The sequence below is a fragment of the Dipodomys ordii genome, unplaced genomic scaffold, assembly GCF_000151885.1.
Source record: "Dipodomys ordii isolate 6190 unplaced genomic scaffold, Dord_2.0 Scaffold20, whole genome shotgun sequence".
NCBI lineage: Eukaryota > Metazoa > Chordata > Mammalia > Rodentia > Heteromyidae > Dipodomys > Dipodomys ordii.
The window spans coordinates 13,344,175-13,365,313 of record NW_012267236.1 but is presented as its reverse complement, the minus strand read 5'-3'; the positions used below and the strand labels follow the sequence as shown (position 1 = coordinate 13,365,313).

General features: G+C 40.8%; 1 protein-coding gene across 1 annotated transcript in view; it reads right to left on the bottom strand.

The window, feature by feature from the left end:
* Positions 1-5,879: 5,879 nt before the first annotated feature.
* Apob (apolipoprotein B) overlaps positions 5,880-21,139 on the bottom strand; it is a 39,975-nt gene continuing 24,715 nt past the window's right edge. The window contains exons 21-28 of the mRNA XM_013013544.1: positions 20,230-20,405; positions 19,931-20,118; positions 19,394-19,539; positions 17,543-17,916; positions 9,576-17,099; positions 8,950-9,064; positions 8,664-8,847; positions 5,880-7,781 (exon numbers count right to left, since the gene is read on the bottom strand). Coding sequence (XP_012868998.1) covers positions 6,156-7,781; positions 8,664-8,847; positions 8,950-9,064; positions 9,576-17,099; positions 17,543-17,916; positions 19,394-19,539; positions 19,931-20,118; positions 20,230-20,405 — 10,333 coding nt within the window. The 3' untranslated portion in view covers positions 5,880-6,155. The remainder of the gene's footprint in view (positions 7,782-8,663; positions 8,848-8,949; positions 9,065-9,575; positions 17,100-17,542; positions 17,917-19,393; positions 19,540-19,930; positions 20,119-20,229; positions 20,406-21,139) is intronic.

Below are 21,139 nucleotides of genomic sequence, written 5' to 3'. Positions count from 1 at the left end.
GGAATGGGGAGAGCCAGCATCCTCAGTTCACATCTGCACTTGTCGGGAAAAAGTTGGGCAGGAAAGCCTAGGGACTTGCAAATGGGTAGGAATGGTTTGGAGTGGGGCAGTCGGGGCAGTAGCAATAAGCTAAGGGCAGGATGAAAGTGGCTGGATTGTACGAGCACCAGACAGTGAGGTGGGGGGGGGCTGCCATTCTCCGTTACCATATATTAAGACTCCCCCCACCACTAAGTCACATAAGACTTTGGAGAAAGAAAGTGTAGTGCGAAAAGCCATTAAAAATGGACCAAGTAGAATGGGAGCTAGACTCTATAAAACTTAAATCCGTGCCTTTGTCCTAAGGCAAAGGAAGTATAGGTTGTAGGGGCCAGGAGCTATAAGCAAGTGGGGTTGGTTGGCAGGGGTGTGGCATCTGGAGCAGGTGTGGAAGAAAGAACCCCTGTGATGTGTCTCTTGTAAGCATCTGCTGCCAGCTCAGCCTCTGTGGAGGACAGGGAGTGTCTCTCTCAGAAGAGAAGTTGGCAACATGGAACTCGAGCCCTCCTCTTCTCCTCCAAACCCTTTTATGAGAGGAAAAGCCTAAATGTCACAATTTCTTAGTAATTTTTAGTCTTTAGTAAATAGCACATACTGGTGCAGTGGCTGCCAATGAAAGGAATGATGATTTCAGCCAACTTAGGGAACCCCTACTAGAGAGTACTTTTACCAGCCAGCCACAGAAGAAAAGACACGGAAGTGAAAAGGAAAGGTTCCAGGGTAAGCCTTTGGCATGGGCAGGTTGATCAGAGAAATAACATGTGAGATCAGTACACGCATGGCCACGTGTGCCTCAGCAGTGGTCAGAGGAAACTGCTGGGACCAAGGCCTTTTCTCTCCTGGGCCTTGTAGGAGATTTTTAGAGAGATGAAGAAGAACCAGTCTTAGAGCTGGAAGGCAAGAAGGACCCAGACCATTTCAGTGCATTATTGTTCATTTTACACACGAGATTACTAAGGGTCAGAGAGGCAAAGAAACTTTCCCAGGGCACCACAGAAAATTTGGAACTCACAGCCAGGCCCATGTCCCAAGTGTGGTCTGTCTTTCTCTTGCCTGTCTGTCCCAGTGACCCTAGTATTCTTATGAGTCATGATTTGGGACCCTGAAAGTGAAGGCCCTGAGATCCATAATTCTGTAGGCACTTTGGTAACGGCCTAGATGGGCCTCATTTGAGGAAAGAGAGGGGCCGGCCAAAGCAGAGGCCTCTTGGGAACCAGGGACATTGATGGGACTGGGATGTTCATGGAACGGCCCTTCACTCTGGCCACTGTCCAGTCTTTAGGCTCTGGAAGCCATTGCTCGGTGTGGTTTCATGTTCTGCTGTATGTTTGACAAGCCTGAGCCTCAGCTTACAAACAAGGATGGGACATAGTTCTGCAGCTCAAACATCATGCCACCTCCAAGGCTTGTGTCATCCCTTTCACTGAATACAGAGCCTTGGTAATACCAGTCTAGGGGGAAAATGGACACAGAGCCAGAGCTTAGTTCCTAGTACCAGAGGCACCCCTGACTGGAAGCCCAGGTCTGTTTTGGGAGGCAGGAGTCAGTTTGAAGGACAAGAAGAGGAGGGCTCTCTCCTCCAGAAGACATGTGTACCTGCTCCACCAGCTTTTATGAGGCACTGGAATGTTGTTTGCTGGTGACCACCCAGCCATCCCACCAACAAATGGAGCACTCTTGAGGGAGTTGTAGTGACCTCTTAATCTGAAACAGCATACAAAGGGATGAGCTAAGAGGAAGGGTCTGTTTCTGCACATTTATCTCTGGTTATTAGACACTTTTAGAGGGAACATCTGTTTGTCCACTCTGGCTCCCATATTGCAGGCCCCATTTGAGGACCATCTTGGCTCCTTCTCTGACTGAATGGGGACTAAACCATAAATTAAAGCCAGACGGGGGGCCTAGCATGGGAAGTCAGAGGGGACTTTGCCCTTCTCACCAAAAAGGGGAAATTGAACTCTTCAACCGACCTCAAGCTGACCATTTTCTTCAGAAAAAAAAGCAACCTAAAGAAAATGCATATAATTTTACAGGGTCTGACAGTACCCTGTCCAACGGAACCTATTTGTTCATTGTAAGACTGGTCCTGGGGACAGCATCCCTAGTCTAGATAGAGCCAAGGATCAAAGCCAAAGTGCTTTCCAGATATTCAGGGACCTGGGCTGGGCTTCATTGTTTGATTCCTCCTTTGGTTTTAAACCTTGGGTATTTTTTTTATAGGAAGAATATTTGTGTTTATGGCAGAATTTTCCACATCACTTGACAGTATGTTCTTAAGAGATGTACATGTTGCCTCATTCTTAGGACAACTGACCAGTTAATTGTTGAAGAAAATTCTTTGTTTTCTTGTTAAATTTCTAAAGGTACATGAAAGTAACACAATAATTGTCAAAAAATTTCCTTTGTACTCATTCCTTCGGATGTTATTTCCGTAACTCACAACTCCAGTTTTCCTGCTAGTTATTTTCCACTTGAGCAAATTGACACTAATATTCTCTCCCTGCCATTTCTATTCCTTCCTTCCCCATCTATGGTTGCCTCAGAACTCTTCAGGTTACATAGGTTCAAATGCCATTAATTTTGCATTCTGATTTACTCATTGTTATGGGTTTGAATGTATCCTAAAGTTCATGTCTCGGAAGCTTAATCCCCAAAGCAGCAGTATTAGGAGATGAAGCCTTTACCAGGTGATTATGTCACCAGGGGACTGACCTTATGAATGGATTAAGACTGTCATCAAGGGAGAGGATTGGTTATTTGAAAAGGGGAGTTTGTCTTATTTCCTGTTCAGTCTTGCTCATCTTGCTTGTCTCTCTGCCATGATATGACACTGAATGAAAAACTCTTGCGACATTTGCTTTTTGACTTCCTAGACTCCAGATTTGTGAAAAATTATTTCCTTATTTTTGTTGTTGTTGGTCGTGGGGCCTAAACTTGGAGCCTGGGTGCTGTCCTTAGCTCTTTAGTTCAAGGCAAGCATTCTACCACTTGAGCCACAGCACCACGTCTGGCTTTTTGTGCTTATGTGGTGCTGAGGAATTGAACCTAGGGCCTCATGCATGCAAGGCAAGCACTCTACCACTGAGCCACCTTCCCAGCCACACTTATCTCTTTTTTAATGCATTACAAATCTGTTATATTCTGTCATATCAGCAGAAAACAGACTAAGATGCTAAATCTTCTTCTTGTTATTCTTTCTCCTGCAACTCCTCCAATTCTTGGCTCCAGTGATTTACTATGGTAGCTCCATTTCTAATGGCTTTTTTGACTTCATACTTCATGTTCATAATGATCACTCTCTTGATCCTGTCAATTCTGCTTTTATGACCCTATTTTTATTTTATTCCTCTTCACCATTCTCAATATCTATGACTTGACTGAGTTGCACAACTCATCAGAGATGAGTCTGTATTTTACTTGGATCCAGGTTGAGCCACATTCCAGAATCATCTGTACCAATTAATTATCTATATGTTGCCATATTGGTTTTACTAAATTGCAGCTCATATCAAACTTCTGACACAGGACTTTTACTGGATGTTCTTGTTTGTTTACTTCAACATTCAAGCCCTCTGCAATATTGTGTAACCCATTTTCAAATTCTGTCTCCCTTTTATTTTTCTTGTATTTTGGACATAGTAGATAATCAGTATTCTTGAAACAACCCCTTTTTTTTCTTCCTGAACTACCTTTGGGCCTATATTTGCTTATCAAAGTCTTTTATCAATAAGATTGGGTTTCAACTTTTTCCTTAACTTCCTGTGCTGCAACATAGTTATAATCCTCATATTACTTCCTTTATACCCTTCCTTAAACAACACATCCCATCTTTGATAGAGAGATAGAAGCTGCATCTTACTAATTTCCCTTATCTTATAGTCTTTGCATAGTTTTTAGCATACAAGTAGTTTAATAAATTTCATAGACTTTCTTCCCTTCACTCTCTTGAACCTAAACTTGAATAATTAATCATCTAATGATAACTGCACTTCATTTTTTACATGACATTAAAAGCTATAAAATTTTTTCCTACCTATCATTTCATTTGATGTTTATGAACAATCATGTAAGCTATAGAGGATAGAGCTCATTTCATAGGTGAGACAACTGAGCAATACTTTTCCCAAAGTAAAAGAATATAAGGAATGCAGCAGTTAACTGAAGCCAGATGAATCCTGTTACAAAGCAGATTAAAGAAGAGGGCAAGCAAAGTCTAAACTCTTCAGAGAATCCTTTCCTTCTTCAACTTTCTTCAGCTTGATGAATTCATTCAAGCACCTCCCAGGAGGGATAGCCAATAGGAAGCTGAGCAGCTGGTATGGTGTGACTGACTGCATGATGATTCTGAATTTATGATGATTATTTCCCTTCATTTCAGCCCCAGATGAAGATATCAGCTCATTAGCATGGGGAATATGTGATTCTTCTTTCAGATGAAGCCATATTTCTAGACCTTTCTTCAATTTAAAGGCTCAGCAGATCCTTGTTTTCTACTTCAACAGGAAAATTTGCAAAACTAAACATCATTCAGGTGGTGTCCTTGGATCTAAGCCTAATTTTCCCCTTCTGTAGCCCTCACAACCGTTCCCTTCACAACTGATCCCCTTACCCACTCATCCATTCATTGGTCCATCAGTCAATTTATCCACCCATTCATCCACCATCCAGCAGACACACCTTAAGTGTCAGGTCCAAATGCTACCATATTTTCCATCTCCCCAGACTCTAGCTTCTTAGTTCTAGATGGAAGAACACTAATAAACTACTAATAGGGTATGTGCTAATTTTCTAGATAATGTTTATACATTGTAACAGTGGGACTCATCAAGATAATAAAGTAGCTGTTTGCAAAAATGATGGAAGTCACTGGTATTTTTGCATAAAATGGTTTTCTTTTGTTTCATTTTTGTACTGTGAACTCAGGGCCTGAACTCTGTCCCTGAACTTCTTTTGCTTAAGGCTAGTTCTTTACCACTTTAGCCACATATCCACTTCTGGCTTTTTTGGTGGTTTAGTGGAGATAAGAATCTTACAGACTTTCCTACCTACGCTGGCTTCAAACTGTGATCCTTAGATCTCAGCCTCCTGAGTAGCTAGGATTACAGGCATGAGCCACTGATGCCTGTCTAAATAGGTCTTTTTCTAAGAGACCTTATGAAGGATTTAGTGGTCACTTCTAAGTTCTTTTTTAGTAAGTAATTACATATTAATAATATAAAAGGTATTTTGTATATGCATATATTGTACACTGATCAGATTAACCCATTCTATTGCCCTGTCCTTTACCTATAATCCTTATGCTTCTATTTTCAACAACTTTCAATGGGGTTCTTATTCCCCATGGATCACACTTTCCTTTAGTTCTTCAATGACAGCCATTTAACAGCTGTTCACCCCGGTTAAGATGCAGGGAGACTCCTGGGATCCCTGTGTGAAGAATCCCTAGGGACTAGTCCCTTACTTTGGACATCCCTTCTCCAATGCTAACAGTCAGAGGGAAATAAAATGCCTTCTCCAGGTCCAACAGAGAGCCTTGCCTGGCAAAGCCAGACAGTTTGCTGGGGAAAATTGTATGGTACAGATGTGGGATGCTCCATATGATCAAACTATGTATAACATCTTTATGAATACTTTTTTCCCTTCTACTTGGCACATACATTTGCCTCTTTCAAGTGGAAAAGTAGTTTGCTCCCTTAAACTTCTAACTTCCTCTGTTTTTCCTATCACTTGAATCACAGTATATGTTCTTCTAGTGATTTGCGAATGTCAGAACATTTGAGCTGATACCTTCATTCCACTATGGGTCAAAACAAATGAGGCACAGTGAGTAGTGTATGATACACAGTAAAGACTCCATTTATTTGTTTATCCCCCTTCCCCTAAGTTTAACAAAAAAATAATGCAGACCCTGATTCTCTTTAACTTGCCAGAAATGCCTCAGAGTTCAGAGACCTTCAGAGATCCCATGTCGTTTCTCAGTCAAGGTCTTGTTCGTACCTGCTTGTACTTGCGGTGCTGTTTTGGGCCTGGCTCAGTGGATGTTTTTCAGTATTTCCACCTCTACAATGTGAAAGTTTAATTGGAATAGATTAATAATTGAGGATTGTTTTTAAGAATTAGTAAGTGATTGTCAGTCCTCCTGGAACAAGGCTTACATAGGGGCTTATACCACTGACTGTGGCTGACTGTAGCTTTTCCAGTAATTCAATGAGGTAGCTTAAGACTATGCTGTAGCTTTGAATGGACAGGTCAATCAATCTTTTGGACTCAGCAATGAATTTTTCATGGTAATCAGAGAGTTGGTCTGAAAACTCCTGCAGTTTAGATCTGAGCTGCTGGTGGTAATCGGAAATGATTTCCTTTATTGCAAGGAACCAGCTTTGAATTATTTCCTGAGCAGTGTTGTAAAGCTCTTCAATCTTCTCTTTCCCTTTTCCATCTACATCTGTAAGGATGTTAAGATATTCTTGGGTCTCTCTGAGCATAAACTCCTCAACTTGAATTGAGAATTGTGAAGCAAAGTGAGTCACAGTGGCAGTATATGTGTAATGGAAGTCTGCAAGGAGCTCCGCAATATATTTGACCAAGTGGACAAACTTTTCTTCAAGTTCATGATATTTTACTGACTGACCAATTATGCTTGGATCAAAATAGGCTTCACAAAGAGCCTTTATGTGCTGATGGAGTAGCTGTAACTTGTCAGAAGCTTGTTGGAGATTGCTTTGAACAAATTCATTGAACTCAGTGAAGTCAAGGTATAGGTTTTGTTTCAGGAATCTAAAGCCATATAGAATATATTCCTTGAAGGTAATGCTACTATCATTCAGGAGATTAGTTAATGTGATCTCCCTTAAGTTTTTAATTCCTTCTTCTGTCCCTTGCAAAAAGCCTTGTAAAACGTTCTGAAACTCCCTCAAGAACTCTGTAAACTTGAAAGACTGAAGATCATTAGCTATGTCTTGAACTGATTCTGATATAGTGTCCAACAGTTCCCTGGACTCGGCAATTATATCAATTAGTTTGTAGCTCCTTGAATAGAAAGGACATTTAATCTTTAGATCTTTAATTAAGTCAGATTTCTCCACCAGGTTTTGGGCATAAGAAAGCAGCTTTTCTAAGCTATTATGGATGTTTGAATACGCTTGGGACAGTATCTTCCCTGCTTTCCTAATGACCATAGTGCAGAGCTCATCACTAGTATATGTCACATTTTGCCCTGGGAGCTGGAAGCTCAACTTCGAGAAATGAATGAATGAGTCAGTCAGGTGTTTGACTGCCATGTTATAGTGCCGAGTGACTTGTATGATGCTGTCAAATATTTTATCTTTACATCTGTGGAAAGTGCTTTGGCCATCCTCAGCCAACATTTCCTGGTAAAGGTTCTGAGCCTTGTCCTTCCATTCTTGGTAGGTTCTTGTGGTGCCACTGGCTGCTGTCTGGAATCCCATACCCAGTTCTTCAATTTGGCCCATGGTCCCCTGGTAGGCCCACTTGGCGTTGTTCTGAATACTTCTTCTCAGCCTTGTTGAAGTGTCTTCCAGGCTGAGTCCTGTGTATTCCTGGTGGTATTTGTTGACATAGTCATAAAAAGCTTCTGTAGCTTTGGGTACATTGTCTTTCAGAGAACTTAGCAGGATGGAAATTGCCTCCTCTTCCCAATTAAACTTGATCTCACTTTCATTATCAGATTTCTGGTGTATCCACTCAGTTTTGAGTATGTTGAGTTTTTTATCTGGGGAGGACTAAAACCAGAAAAACAATATAGATAAAAATACTCTGTATAATATGCTACACTAAAACTTCATTAGCAGTTAAAAGTAAAGATTAGAGGCTATTTCAGATTCTAAAGAGAATGCCAGTTCATGTGTTTGTTTTGGTTAAATAAGCCTACTGTTGTTAATTTTCCTTTATCACCTACCCCTGAATGGATAAAAAATATACTTGGCATTTATAGGCCTCCTGGGATTGAAAACTGGGAGAATGGAGATGAAAAGGAGAAGGAAGAGGAATGGGGAAGAGGAGGAAAAAGGCAAGGAATGATACATTCAGGGAAGAAGAAGTGGAGGAGGCAAAGGAGGGAAGAGTACATTCAGGGAAAGAAGTAGCAAAGAAACAGAAAAGGTACAGAGCCTATCCAGCAGAGCTCTAGAGTACCAATTTTAGTATTCATTCTCCGAGACTATGAGAAATTTTAGCTTCAAGTCTCCCCTTCTGGTAATGGCATCTTTGATCAACCCTAGCAGAACTTGAAGTTTGACACATCTCAGTGAAGAGTTTTAAAGCTTCAAATACTCCAGAAACACTATTTGAAAAAAAACAAAAGCAAACTACGTGCATGGCAAATTATGCCCATGATAGAGGCAATGAAGTATAATTCTCGTATTTCTGGATTTGCTGAGAAATAATAAAATTATAGAGCTGATGTGATATCATGCAGGCAGCTAATAATTAAGTTCAGCAAAGGGCATGTTAGAATATTTTCTAGAGAATAGTTCCCCAGGGAAGGAGATCAGCTTGCTTACTGCCTTTTACCTAGATTGAATACTCTGAAAAAATTGCCTTGAATTTAGTATATCTGCTCCAATTCTCTTACTCTTGGGTGTGTGCCATTAGATGGGACTCACCTGAGGGTGGAAGTAGACATCCCCCATCACAGTATCGTTAACCACCCACATGTCCAGGCCCACAGAGCCAATGGCTGGGGAGGCTACCGAGAAGAAGAATCTCCTCTCATTCCCTTGGTAGTTCAGGTGGAGATCGGTGAATGCTGGACTGCTGATGTCAAGGCGAATCTCTTCCTGTGCGGTCCTGAAAGCAGAAGGGTTGATGAATGGTTCAGAGGAGGGTGCAGGGATGGCACACATCACAGAGTTTTGTAAAGGGGGCGAAGTTTCAGTAAACATTTCCTACCGAAGTCCTTCATATTTGATATCTTCATAATATTCTGCACTGAAGTCACGATGTGCAAATGTTCCTTTGGTCTTAGAGATAAATGTGTAGTCTTCAAGACTGTGTGTTCCTATGACTTTAGAGGAAAGATTTTTATATTCATTAGGTGAATAACATTGTGAAAACTATCATTATATCTGCAAACCCAACTTACAGGTTTAAAGATGTAGTGTAAAGTTTTTTAAAATTTTTACTAAATTTGATTTTTTTCTTTGTTTTGCAGTGCTGGAGATATTACCCAGCACCTCATCCATGCTAGTCATGTTCTCTAGCAGTGAGTTGCTCCAGAATCTCTACAGCTTTGTTAAAAAGTAAATAAAATCTTAAAAACAATTACAGAAAATGTATTTTCTTTGAATCTTCTTGAATATCAGCTATTTTACAGTTTATTTTCCATATACAGAGTATTTGCCTATATATCTATCTATCCACCTATCCATCATCTGTCTACCTAGTTCCTCCTTTAAATTTTGGTATAGACAGCAATTGTGTTTTAGTCATAACTAAATACATCATCATTTACTCATAACGCTCAATGAAAACATAGAATAGCTCAGGGGAGGGAAGGACAAGACATTTTCCCTTACCATTGAGGTCATATTCCAGAAACTGTAAGGTTGAGCTGCATGTGGAATCCAAGAATGTTTCAATATGATCTGCTTTGTTTTTCAAACCAGCACTCCAGGTGGCATTATACAGGGGAGAGGTCACACCAAAACTTGCAGTCAGTGTTCCAAAGAATGGAACAAAGATCCCCGTGGGTACAGAGAATTTCAAGGAAGGAATCTCAATAGTTTGCTCAGGTATGGTGATGGTGGGCAACTCAAAATCAGCAATCTTATTGGCCACCTCATTTACATCCAGAGCAGCACTGCCAACTGGAAGAGTGAACTGGGACACAGTTAACTGAGCTTCAGGCATAGTGATCTCGAAATATGGAGTTGAGGAATCGTCTGATTCAGAATATTTTGTTATCACATCAACTTGGGGGAAGTTTACTTTGGGGAGCATTGGTAGGTTGAGAGCAAATGGTGAAGTACTTAACTTCTTATAGATTTCAATTCCACTAAAGTCAAGTTTGTAGGATGGAACCTTAAGATCTGTAAAAGGGACTTGAAATGAAGGTATAACAAGATCTGAGCTCAGATAATTGAGTTTTAGTCCTGGGATAATGAATTTGTCAGCCAGTTGTTGCACAGGGATAGAGAAAAGATGGCCATTGCAGTTTTTGGTGTATACAAGAGAAGTTGAAGCATGAAGATACTGTTTCTTGCCAGTTTTGGTAGTTAAATCCAGCTTCAGGAGGTCCGGTAAGCTCTTGTCATACACTGGTAGGATGATGTTTTTGAGATACCCTAGGTTTCCTTCTAAGGATCCTGCCAGGTCAAGGCGTGCCTCTTCTTGGTCATTGGAAAACTCTACATTGTTCCTGAGTGACCCAGTATGCACCTGGACCTCACTTTTCCAGCTCACCTTCTGGATCTTAGTGTTAGCATTCAGAGCCACTTCTTGGCCAAAGTAAGCGTTATCAAGGAGAGAACTAGGTTGACTTGAGCGAAGCTGAACAAGGGCGGACATTGTCCATGGGGAAAGCTCCAGGGTGGCTTTGCTTGTATGCTCGCCACTGGTGAAAAAGAGGCTCTTTAGCTGTACGTGGTTCTTCGTGTTGTGTTCCCAGATGGCGTATATGTGTCTGAGAGTAACTTCGCCAGAAAAATTTTCTTTTACTTCAAGATTCCCGATACCATCAACTTTGGAAGTCCCTTGCAGCTTCACTGAAGCTCGACTGCCTTTGGAATTCAGGTAAGTGTTAGCTTCACTGGCAACACTTCCAGAATATTCCCGTGAGAGGATGGAACCCTTGACATCCCCTTTCGTAGATGATTCAATGGCGAGGTAAGAAGTAAGGCTTTCTAAGCTGAGCTTGTGGTCCAGTGCTCCTTTTGCAGTGGAGTCCAGCTTGGAGGAACTGAAGTCATATTTCAGTTCAATGGATGAAGAAATAGTAGGTTTTGACTTGGTATTTCCATTAAGTTCTTGCTTGAAGTTCATTCTCAGAGTTGGAAAGTGGGCTTTTGCAGTTGTTGTCACTGATGCCTCCATGCTTTTCTTGGTTAAGCTAATGGTGCTGTCATGACTTCCTTCCACATATTTGTTACTCAGGGACAGAGCTGTGGCTAACTTCAGCCCTCTTTTCCTCGTCAGACTCGACGTACCTTCTAGTTTGTATTGCAGTGCGTCCATGACAAACCAAGAGGACGAAAGGAAATGGGCAACAATATCTGACTGGTTATAAAGCACAGCATTGGTATTTAGGGTCATAAAACTTGATTTAAAGGAAAAGTCATAGGTAATATTGCCCAGAGCTGGAACCAAAATATTGTTTATGGTACTCAGTTCCTTGAAATCTGGGAGAGAAAGCTGGAGTAGATTTCTGGGGACATGAAGGATTGGTAGCTCTAGGGATTGCAGATCTAACGTATACGATGGCACAGAGAAACTAGAACCCAGAATGGAGAAACTAGGGGTGCTGATGGCTTTGGGGATCACAGGGCTGGAGGCCAAGGTCTCCACCGTGAATGGAGACACTTCCATGTTGGCAACTGGGATCGTGTATCCAGGAATTTGAAAGGTCCGGGGAGGCTTGTTGAGGTTTTCAGCTTCATACCTGTCAAGCTTAACTTTTGCTTCATTATATGAAGTGGTAAGAACATGCAATGCATCATCTCTGACTTTCTCAAAATGCCAGTTCATTGAATTGATGCTGTGATTGATAAACTCATAAAACAGGCCCAAAGGAATTGCAATGGAATGTTTGTCTTTGTTTTTCTTATACTGAGCATTTATGCTTAAATCAAATGATTGCTTTGTTGTTTTCAAGAATTTCTTCAAGCCTGTTTGTTCCCATATGGAGAAATCTTTCAGTGGAGGAGTTGTAAGTAGTGTGTAGGGTAGATTCACTTCAGGAATTGTTAAAGGAATGTTTAAGAAATCCAGGTTGGCATCTCCATTGATCCCTACATGGGCTTCAATGCTGTTCTCATTGTTGGTAGCTGAGAAATTTTGGTTGTACTTGTATTGATTGAATCTAGCACTTGCTTGCCAACTTGTTTGCTGGGCATCAGGACTCAGAAACAGTGCATAGTTATTCAAGAAGTCTATCTTCCCTGTCAATTTTAAGGGAAAACTAACTTTCAAATTTCCTTCATTATTTGTGGATGCTGTCATCTGAAATGGCTGTGCAGAAAAGAAAAGAGAATTTTTCAAAGTTCCAATAACTTTTCCATTTAAATGAGCATTGTGGTCACCAGTTATCTCTGCAATCATTTCCCTGCGCAATGCTGTGCCTCTAGCAGTTAGAACACTGTGGCCCACATGCTGGGATTCAACATCTGACTTAACTTCCAAGTTAAAATAGTCAAAGAGGCTAGACTCAAAAGTCAGGTTTTGGTTCACACTCAGGTGTTTGCTGTTGATCTTATTGAAGAATCCAAAGGAAGCAATGGGCCTTTTCACAGTGAGGCTACTTTGTGATTCATGTGTTCCCTCATCTGAGAAGTTGGGACAGGACCATTTCCATGAGCCTGATCCAGAAGAAGTCCAGGATAAGTCTCCAGCTTCCATTAGTGTCTTCATTTCATTGAGCAGTTCAGCCTTACTAGAGAAGTCAAACTGAGGGATGTTCAATTTGTGAAAGTATTTTGTGTGGCTGTCCAGGGCAAACTGATGGTTTACCTTGAGAATCACATTATTATTAAACTCCAATGTGTTTTTTTCTGTGTGCAAGCTTGCCGTGGTATCTGATTTTCCCTCAATGGAATTTCCATAAAACAGCATTTTACTCTCATGCTCCATTCTGAGGTATTTGCTGGAGAAGTTCACAGACTCCTTCAGAGCCAATGGATGGATCTTGGGTTCTAAGAGTTGTGCATTTGCTTGAAAGTCAAAATTGAGAACTTCCAATTTAGACTGTCCTTTGGCAGTGATGGAAGCTGTGATCTCTGCCTTGTTCTCTGAAATAGTTACATTCTGTATGTCAGCATTTGCATCTAACGTGAAAAAAGGAGACTGGATTTTCAAAATGCTACTCAGCTTGCCAAAAGCAGGGATGGTGATTGTATCTGAGATGTGGGGGAGCTGGAATTCTGGTATGTGAAGGTCAGCCACTTGAAAATCTTTAGGGTTGAGGTTTGGGATTACAAGTTCTGGAACCTTAATTTCTGGGAAATGGAAGTCGGGGAGAGTAAATCCAGTTAGAGGTAAGTCCCCCATCATTAGATCCTTCAGGTATATGTCTGGAACTGGCCACCGCATTTCACCATCCATCATCTGGTCAATGGTTCTGATGACTTTGGCTTTTATTTCTTCCAAATCAATTGTAAAGGAAGGAATATGGAAGGTGTTGAAGATAGTAAACTCTGGTGTTGAAAATCTAGATGGAATTTTTATATCTTTCAACTCTTTGAAATTTATCTTAATGGATGGAATCCTCAAATCTGTCAAGGGGACGATGAAGTCAGGAGTCAGGAAGGTAGCATTCTGCAAAGCACGAAGACTGACCTCAAAGGCAGGCATGGTCCCAAGGGCAGTCTGGATTTCAGGAATGATGAACCCTTGTTCCACCAATGCGTTCACCTTTTCAGCCCAGTCTTGGATAGAATATTGTTGGGCAAAGTCAGTAAGGTTCTTAGCAGCAAGAACCCACCAGTCAGAAATGTAAGTGACCAGTGTATTGTAAACTTGGCTTACCAGAGACAGGTATCGCTCAATTTCCCACTGAATGTTTAATTGATAAAGTCGGTCTCGTACATCTTCTAGAGGATATTGGAAATAATCTTTCACAAGATTCACTGCATCTAGAAACCAATCAATGAGCATAGATACTTTGGCGTCAGATACCAAGTCCTTGATGTCTCCTATAAACTGTTTTAGTGCTTCAGCTTTCCGTTGTAGGTCTAGCCCCTGAATTTCACTATTGATTCTCTGAGTCACTTCACGGATTATATTGTTGGTGCCATCTACAAACTGGTGGTAATCAAATGCCTTCAATTTCTTTACCAACAGGTCAAGCAATCTGTTTACTTCTTCAATGAATTTTTTAAAGGACAATGCTTTAAGCTGCTTCACGGCATCATCAATAAACCCACCCAATTTCTCATAGTAATCTTTTATCTCAACTTGTAGTAGGGCATTGCTTAGTTTCTGAACAGTCTCCTTTAGCTTATATTGGTGGGCCAAATGTACTAATTTATCCCCTAAAATCTGGATTTGTAGTTCTAATTCATATTTCTTAATGAACTCATGGAGGATGGCTCTGAAAGAATTGATTTTATCAGTTACTTCAAGAGTATCAATAAAATTCATAACAAGGTATTTGACATGCTCAATAAAGTCATTTATTCTTTGAAATTCAATTATACTTCTCAACTGATCTAAAAGCATTCTGATATTAGCAGCTTCAATCTGTTGATTTAACTTTGCAGAAAATTGCTGGATGTCTGTATCCTGAATCTGTATCCTGAGCTGCTGTAATTTTTCTTGTATCTGGATTCTGATTTGATACTTGGTATCTACATTTTGAACCCACGATGCAGTACTGCCCCCAATTTTGTTAAAATCAATGTTTTCAATAAACAAATGTAGATCATGGATTGTCTTTGCTAAATTTACACGGATATGATAATGTTCATCAAGAATTTTTACTTTTTCAAGGATTCGATCAATAATCTTAGCAATAGCTATCTTAAAATCATGTAGATCATAATTATCTCTAATATACTGATCAAATTGAATCATATATGTCTGAAGATCAGAGAGTTTTTCATTGATATTGATTTTGGCATTATCCAATGCCACTTGTAGATCATTTTCTGTAATTCCATAATTTTCTGTGAAAGTGGTTAGTGTCTCTTTGGCACTGGAAACTTGTCTGTCCCAATTGAAATCGTTCAGATAATCATTAACTTGCTGTGAGAAGCTTCCCAGGGATGCTCTGTATTTTCTTACAACTTGGTCAGTATCGATGCTTTTCAGTTCTTTCTGTATACTTTCCAGCACAGCTATAATGACTTTTCGATTTCTTTCCACATAGTCTGGCAAGATGTTCAAGAATGGGAGGCTGATTGTGTGAACATCTTGGTTCTTATCATACTTTATGAAAGCAACAATTGTAAATTCTTGAGGCTTGTCAGCAGCATCCTTCATCTCCAAGGAGTTCAGCACATTGACAGGTTCGCTGAGTAAAAATGGCACTTTGATTGGGGAGTTCAGCATAGAGACATCAGTCAGGGCTTGCCCAGTAAACTCCACACCGATTTTTTCTTTAGTATTGTAAGCTTCAAAGTCCTGGCTGTACTGATTATCATTGAATTGGGTCTTGAATTTCCAGGAGCTCATCTGTTCAGCTGGAGTAAGCAGGGCACTGACTTTGTGATCAAAAGCTGTGCTGATGATTTTCCTGGACCTGAAATGGTGAGTTGTAGATCCTTTGTAATCATGAGCAAAAGTGAGAGCCAGAGGTTCTGCTTTCAACAAGAATTTGCTGTAAAGCTGCCCTGTATGTTCTCCCCAGAGAGACAGAATCCCATTGGCATTTGTGTGTACATCCGTAGCCAGGGTAAAGGGAGCTATAGCAGAGTGGACAATGTTGCTGAAATGCAGCGAGTCTGAATTGTAGGTTGTACTGATATCCACAGAGGAAGCCAGTCCAGCAATGTCTGTGTTGAACCGATGGCTGAACTCTGCACCTTGAACTCTAGCTACAGTATCTGCTTGGTAGCTTGCTGATAAGTCAGCATAAGACAAGGCATAGATGTGTTTGATTTCATTATTTTGGTAGGTTCCTTTTAGATTTCCCCCTACATTGAGCTTCAGGGGTTCCAGCCGTAGCTTCCCGTTGCTGTTCCAATCTAGAGCATTGTATTTCAGGTCATTGTTGAAAGTAGTTACAAGAATCAAGGGCTGCAGATGCAGGTTAAAATTTTGTTTATAAAACTTGTCAGAGCTATAAATGTTGTCCATTTTTGAAGAGAAGTCCAGGGACAGACCTGCAATGTTCAAACTGTTAGTATGGTCAAGTTTCATCTCAGCATAGGAACCCTTCATGTCATTTGAAAGCTTTAGCCCTTCCTGGCTGATTCTGAAGTTGAAAACATTGTTACTGTCCATGCCCAGAATCATGGCCTGATAAACACTTCCCAGTGAGACCTCTGTGAGGGCAGCTTTTCCATCTAGGCTGAATTTTGCATAATGCTCTCTGAAGCGGCCATTGGTTGTTAGTTTCATGGATGCCCCAGAGAGTCTGAGGTCTGCATTCATCTCATTCTCCAGCAAGAGGGGACTGTATTTTAGGTTGGTGGTTGCACTGGTAGATAGACCATCCTGTGAAATCTTCAGCGTTGCCTTGTGAGCACCACTATTTGTTTTGTCATTGCCTGTGATATCAGCATTTAATTCGAAGCCACGGGAATCTAGTGATCCAGAAAGCTGGGTGAGGAATGTCAGAGACTTGTAATCAGCCTGATACTCAGAACGTAATGATGCTTTTTGTTTAGAGAAGGTCAGGTCCAGCTTGTTAGAAGTGGCAAAGTTCTCATACTTCCCATTGCTGTCAGATTTCAAAGTCAGTGCATAGTTCTCATACTTCAGGGAAGCGGTATTCTTGAAGATGCCATCTTGCAGATCAGAGGTGGAAGCAAGGGAGAGGGTGCCATCCTGGTACTGTCCCTTTATCTGGTTGGTGCCCTGGAGGTAGGAGGAGTTAAACCTTATATTGGACTCTCCACTCAGCTGGCCAGTGGTAGAATCCATCTGAAAAGTCAGGCCATGTGTGCCTTTAGCATAGAACGAAGAGGCTGTAAACTGCCCATCAGCCTTGACATCTTTGACATACAAATGTTGTTTCTTTTTGGAGTCCCAATGAACTGAAGCAGACATCGTTGAGTCCCAGGAACTAGATGCATCGAATGTCAGTAAACCTTTTGAGGCTGGGTTGATTCCAAGTTTTTCTACATGACTGAATTTGACATTTGAATCTAGAAATTTGTGGTGTAGAGACCCATCACTTGACAATGTGAATGTATTTCTGTAATCATACGTTGTTTCTCCAGATCCTGAAATAAAAATGAAAGATATTGGTTATAAAGTAACGTGTTCAAAACAGTGTCTGAAAATTTCTCAATCATAAAGTCTCATTTATTGGAATCACTTGAACAATAGTCTCCTTAACTATAATATACATATATAATTTAATATCAGTAGGTAGGAAGCCTTCCCTGATCACTGCCTTTAGTGTACCTCATATACCCTATTATAACATTTATGAATTTTAGCTTCTGGTTTATATAACTGCTTTCTTTGTAATGGCCAATAGCAGAGAAATTTATATATATATATATATATAAAATGTTAGGCAAATATTTCTATAAGTTGAATGCACGAAGAAACTTCTAAGAGGAAAGAAAACTATCTGTTGGAAAGTGTAAGTCCTTTCTTCTCTGGAGCAGTCTATTCTTGTGAATTAGCATCGTGCTCCCTGGATTTCAGAGGGGCTCACCTTGTACACTGTAGGAAAGCAGGTCAACTACAGAGTCAGCCTTAATATGATACTGAGCCTTAAGGCTGAAGTGTTCTCTGCTGGTGTTGCCACCAGTATAGGAAGCAGACCAGTTGTACAAGTTGCTGTAGACATTCGTGGAGAGATCTAGAACACCCAAGAGCGGCACTTGCAGTTGGTACAACTCGGGAATTGTAAAAGTGGGGACTTGGAACTGTTGAGATGGCAGGTGGATTCCCACAAACTTGAAGTTGATGGCTGGTATCCTGATGGTTTCTGGCATCTTTAGATCTTTGGAAGATTTACCACCCAAAGGCAAAGGAATCTCAAGTTTCACAGTGTTCTGATTAAAGGTGTATTTGACCCGGCCATCACTAAAATGAACAACAAGAACAATGTCCCCACGTCAGACGTCAAGAATTCAAAATTCAAACCTAAGTATCTGCTCCATTTCCAAACTTCTCTCACTTTTAATCATCTTTCCCTCTGTGCCTGCATCATTTGCTTTTTCCTTTACCTGTCAATCTGTTTCAAATACTTCCAAGAGCCTCACTTTATCATTACCTTCACTTAAATCACAGATCATTGCTCTCATTCTTACAGTGAAGTAATCAATTAAACTTATGTAACAAAGAGTCTAAATTCTACTTTTATAGTTATTTGGTGTCTGCACACTATCTTCCTAGAAGGGAGGAAATAGACCTTGTGTAGTTTGTCTATTCACTACATGAACTCTTGTGTTTTGTACATAGTGGACAGTTGATGTATATTTGCTAAACTTAAGTGAAGCACCTTGGTGTGTGGGAAGAATATAGATGTGTGAATCAGTAAACTGGGATGGTAGTTTTAGCTACTACTACTTGATTAGTTATCTTTGTGAATTAGTCTCCCTGAATCTCGGTGCTGCCACCTGCATGTTAGAAATAATAGTGCCCTCTCCGCTAACCTCCAGAGATGGGCTTGGGTGTCAAATGAAAAAGTATCCCTTCAAGTGCTTTGAAATTATGCGCATGGGAGAGGCTATTATGATCATCTATTAAAAAGAAAGCCAGATGGCAGGGTTTGACCATCATAAGTAAATACATAATTTATTATATTACTACAGAGTGGGCTGGATGCTGTCTCCCTAAGACTCCCACTTTCCGCAGGAGGATGATTGATGGCCACTGAGACCCTATCCAGTTCTGAGGTCCTGAAATGTCTGTAGCAAAGGGAGGTCCTGGGGTCCTCTAAGCTGCTACTCTTTTATACTCAGTAGTCTCCGTCAATTGCAGTAATTTGTCCTATTACAGTGTGCTGTTCAGCCATAGACTACAGAAGGGCCCATTTAACATAGGGCACTTAGTTTTTCAATCTTGAGGATAATATACAGATCAATCAACATAGAAAGCCCATTGCTTCTTTCAGCTCACTGTCTTATTTTCATGAAATAAGGTGATCAAAGCATTACATATGTTTTTGTAAGTATAGAAATGGACAGGGAAGTATGGCATCTGACTTTCTTATTAGTGTTAGGTTGTATCTCTCAACTGAACATCTTTTAGGAAGCAGCTTTCATTCTATGCTCTTTCTATTCTGACCTTTCATAGCTCAACAGCAAGCCCATCGTCAGTAAGCTCTCCAGGCCCCCCGTCCCCCTTAAAGTCTTTGCAGGTAAACAGGTTACTTGTATATTCTGACCTGGAACAAAGTGGGCATGTGCTTGTGATGGAAGCAAGCAGAATGCATTTTATATTCGTTTGAATGGTTTGTAGTGAATAAAGTTACGAAAGTCTAAATGATGCGAGGTAAAAATTTCCATTTACTTTACATCATTTGGGGAATTTCTCTAGTTATTTTCTTTGCTTTTACCTTTTTAAGAAGAGGTTGTCTGGGATGTGGAAATCTGGCAGCCCCATTTTCTGGAAGTTCAACTCTGTTAAGCCATTGAGGTGGTCCTGCAAAGTCTGGGCATAAGGAAGAGTCCGCGATGCCATCTGAAGCCATGTGCTTGTTGCCTACAAAATGGTGGGAGACACTTAGAGCAACTATCATGCCTGGCTGGACCTCAGAGTCCAGTTAACATTAGCTGATAATCCATATTTGATACGTCAATTGTTAGGCATAGTGATGCACTGAAAGCCAAAAATACTGCACAAGAAATTATGAATTTTGAATGCCAGTCATGGATCTCTTTCTATTTTATAAAATCAGTATGGAATACAGTTAGATTCCTAGCCACTTTTGATACCTTTTGGAACAGCAAACTCTTTGGCTTGAGAGGAAATTCATTTGGTCACAGTGTTTCTTTTATACATCTTTGTATGCCCTCTTATACCTAACTCAGAGCAGGATGTGATTAGCATTAATAATCCCCTGTATTGTTTTTGCTGGCCGATTCATACTTACAACTATTAATGTGGAACCCATGTGTCGGAAAGTCATGTCTGTTTCAGGGATTCTGTGATCCAGGAGACTATTGACATAGTGATGCAAGCTTCTAGGGTAATCAGAGAGATCCACAGGGAAATGGGAAGACACTTTTTTGGTGTCCATGTTGGTGCCTGTATTCCAGTCAAATTCAATCTTCTCGCCATCTGAAAATGCACATAGGACATGGCTGTCAACGGTGCTAGGTCAGTTGATAAGCAGTCAGTGGTTACCGTCAAGTGCCCTGGACGTGCGCACATGAGAGGAAGAACACGTACCATAACGCCATGCCACCTTCTTGGAAACTGTCGAGCCGTAAGCTGTAGCAGATGAGTCCATTCGGAGAAGCAGTTTGGTGGGGGACCAGTGAGTGTGGACCTCGCTCCTGGCTTCTGCTTGCAAACGGGGTATGGAAATGACACCTTTGATTTTGCCTTCTCCCTTCGTGTCATAACTATTGGAAGGAGATCAGTTGGTATCAATGAGTTTGTCTACTCACTCCAAAGAGATATAAATGATTCAACTGTTAGGTTTATTTTTGCTGATAAAAACAGGACCCGGGGCTGAGAAGGTGCTCAGTGGTAGAGCGCTTGCCTTACATGCATGAGGCCCTGGGTTCGATTCCTCAGCACCACATAAGCAAAAAGAAAAAAGCCAAAGTAGCGCTGTGGCTCAAGTGGTAGAGCACTAGCCTTGAGCTGAAGAGCTGAGGGACAGCACCCAGGCCCAGAGTTCAGGCCCCATGATCGGACCCCCCCCAAAGAAAAACAACACAAAAAAACAGGACCCATAAATGGATCAGAGACATTATAGTAGATAGACCAAATTCATTAACTTTTGAAACTAATGTACAGCATAAATTTAGGACTTTGCAGGAACAAATTAAGCTTAAAAAAAAAAACAAACCTGTTTCCATGTTGCTTGGCTATTTACTAGCTCTCTGCCTCTGGCCAAGTGAATAAACTGCTCTGAGCTACCATTTCTGTGTCTATAAAACAGCAAAACGGGACTGAGATAATTTTTTATTGTGCTCAGCACAGTGAATGAGAATGGATAGCAAGTGCCTGATGACTGACGGGAAGATCCAACTGGATGCTGAGGGCTCCATCTGCTACTCAGACTATAAAGCATGGATACCCCTGGGCTTTGTCTGATCTAAAAATGGGGCAAGAATAGGAAGAGCCACCC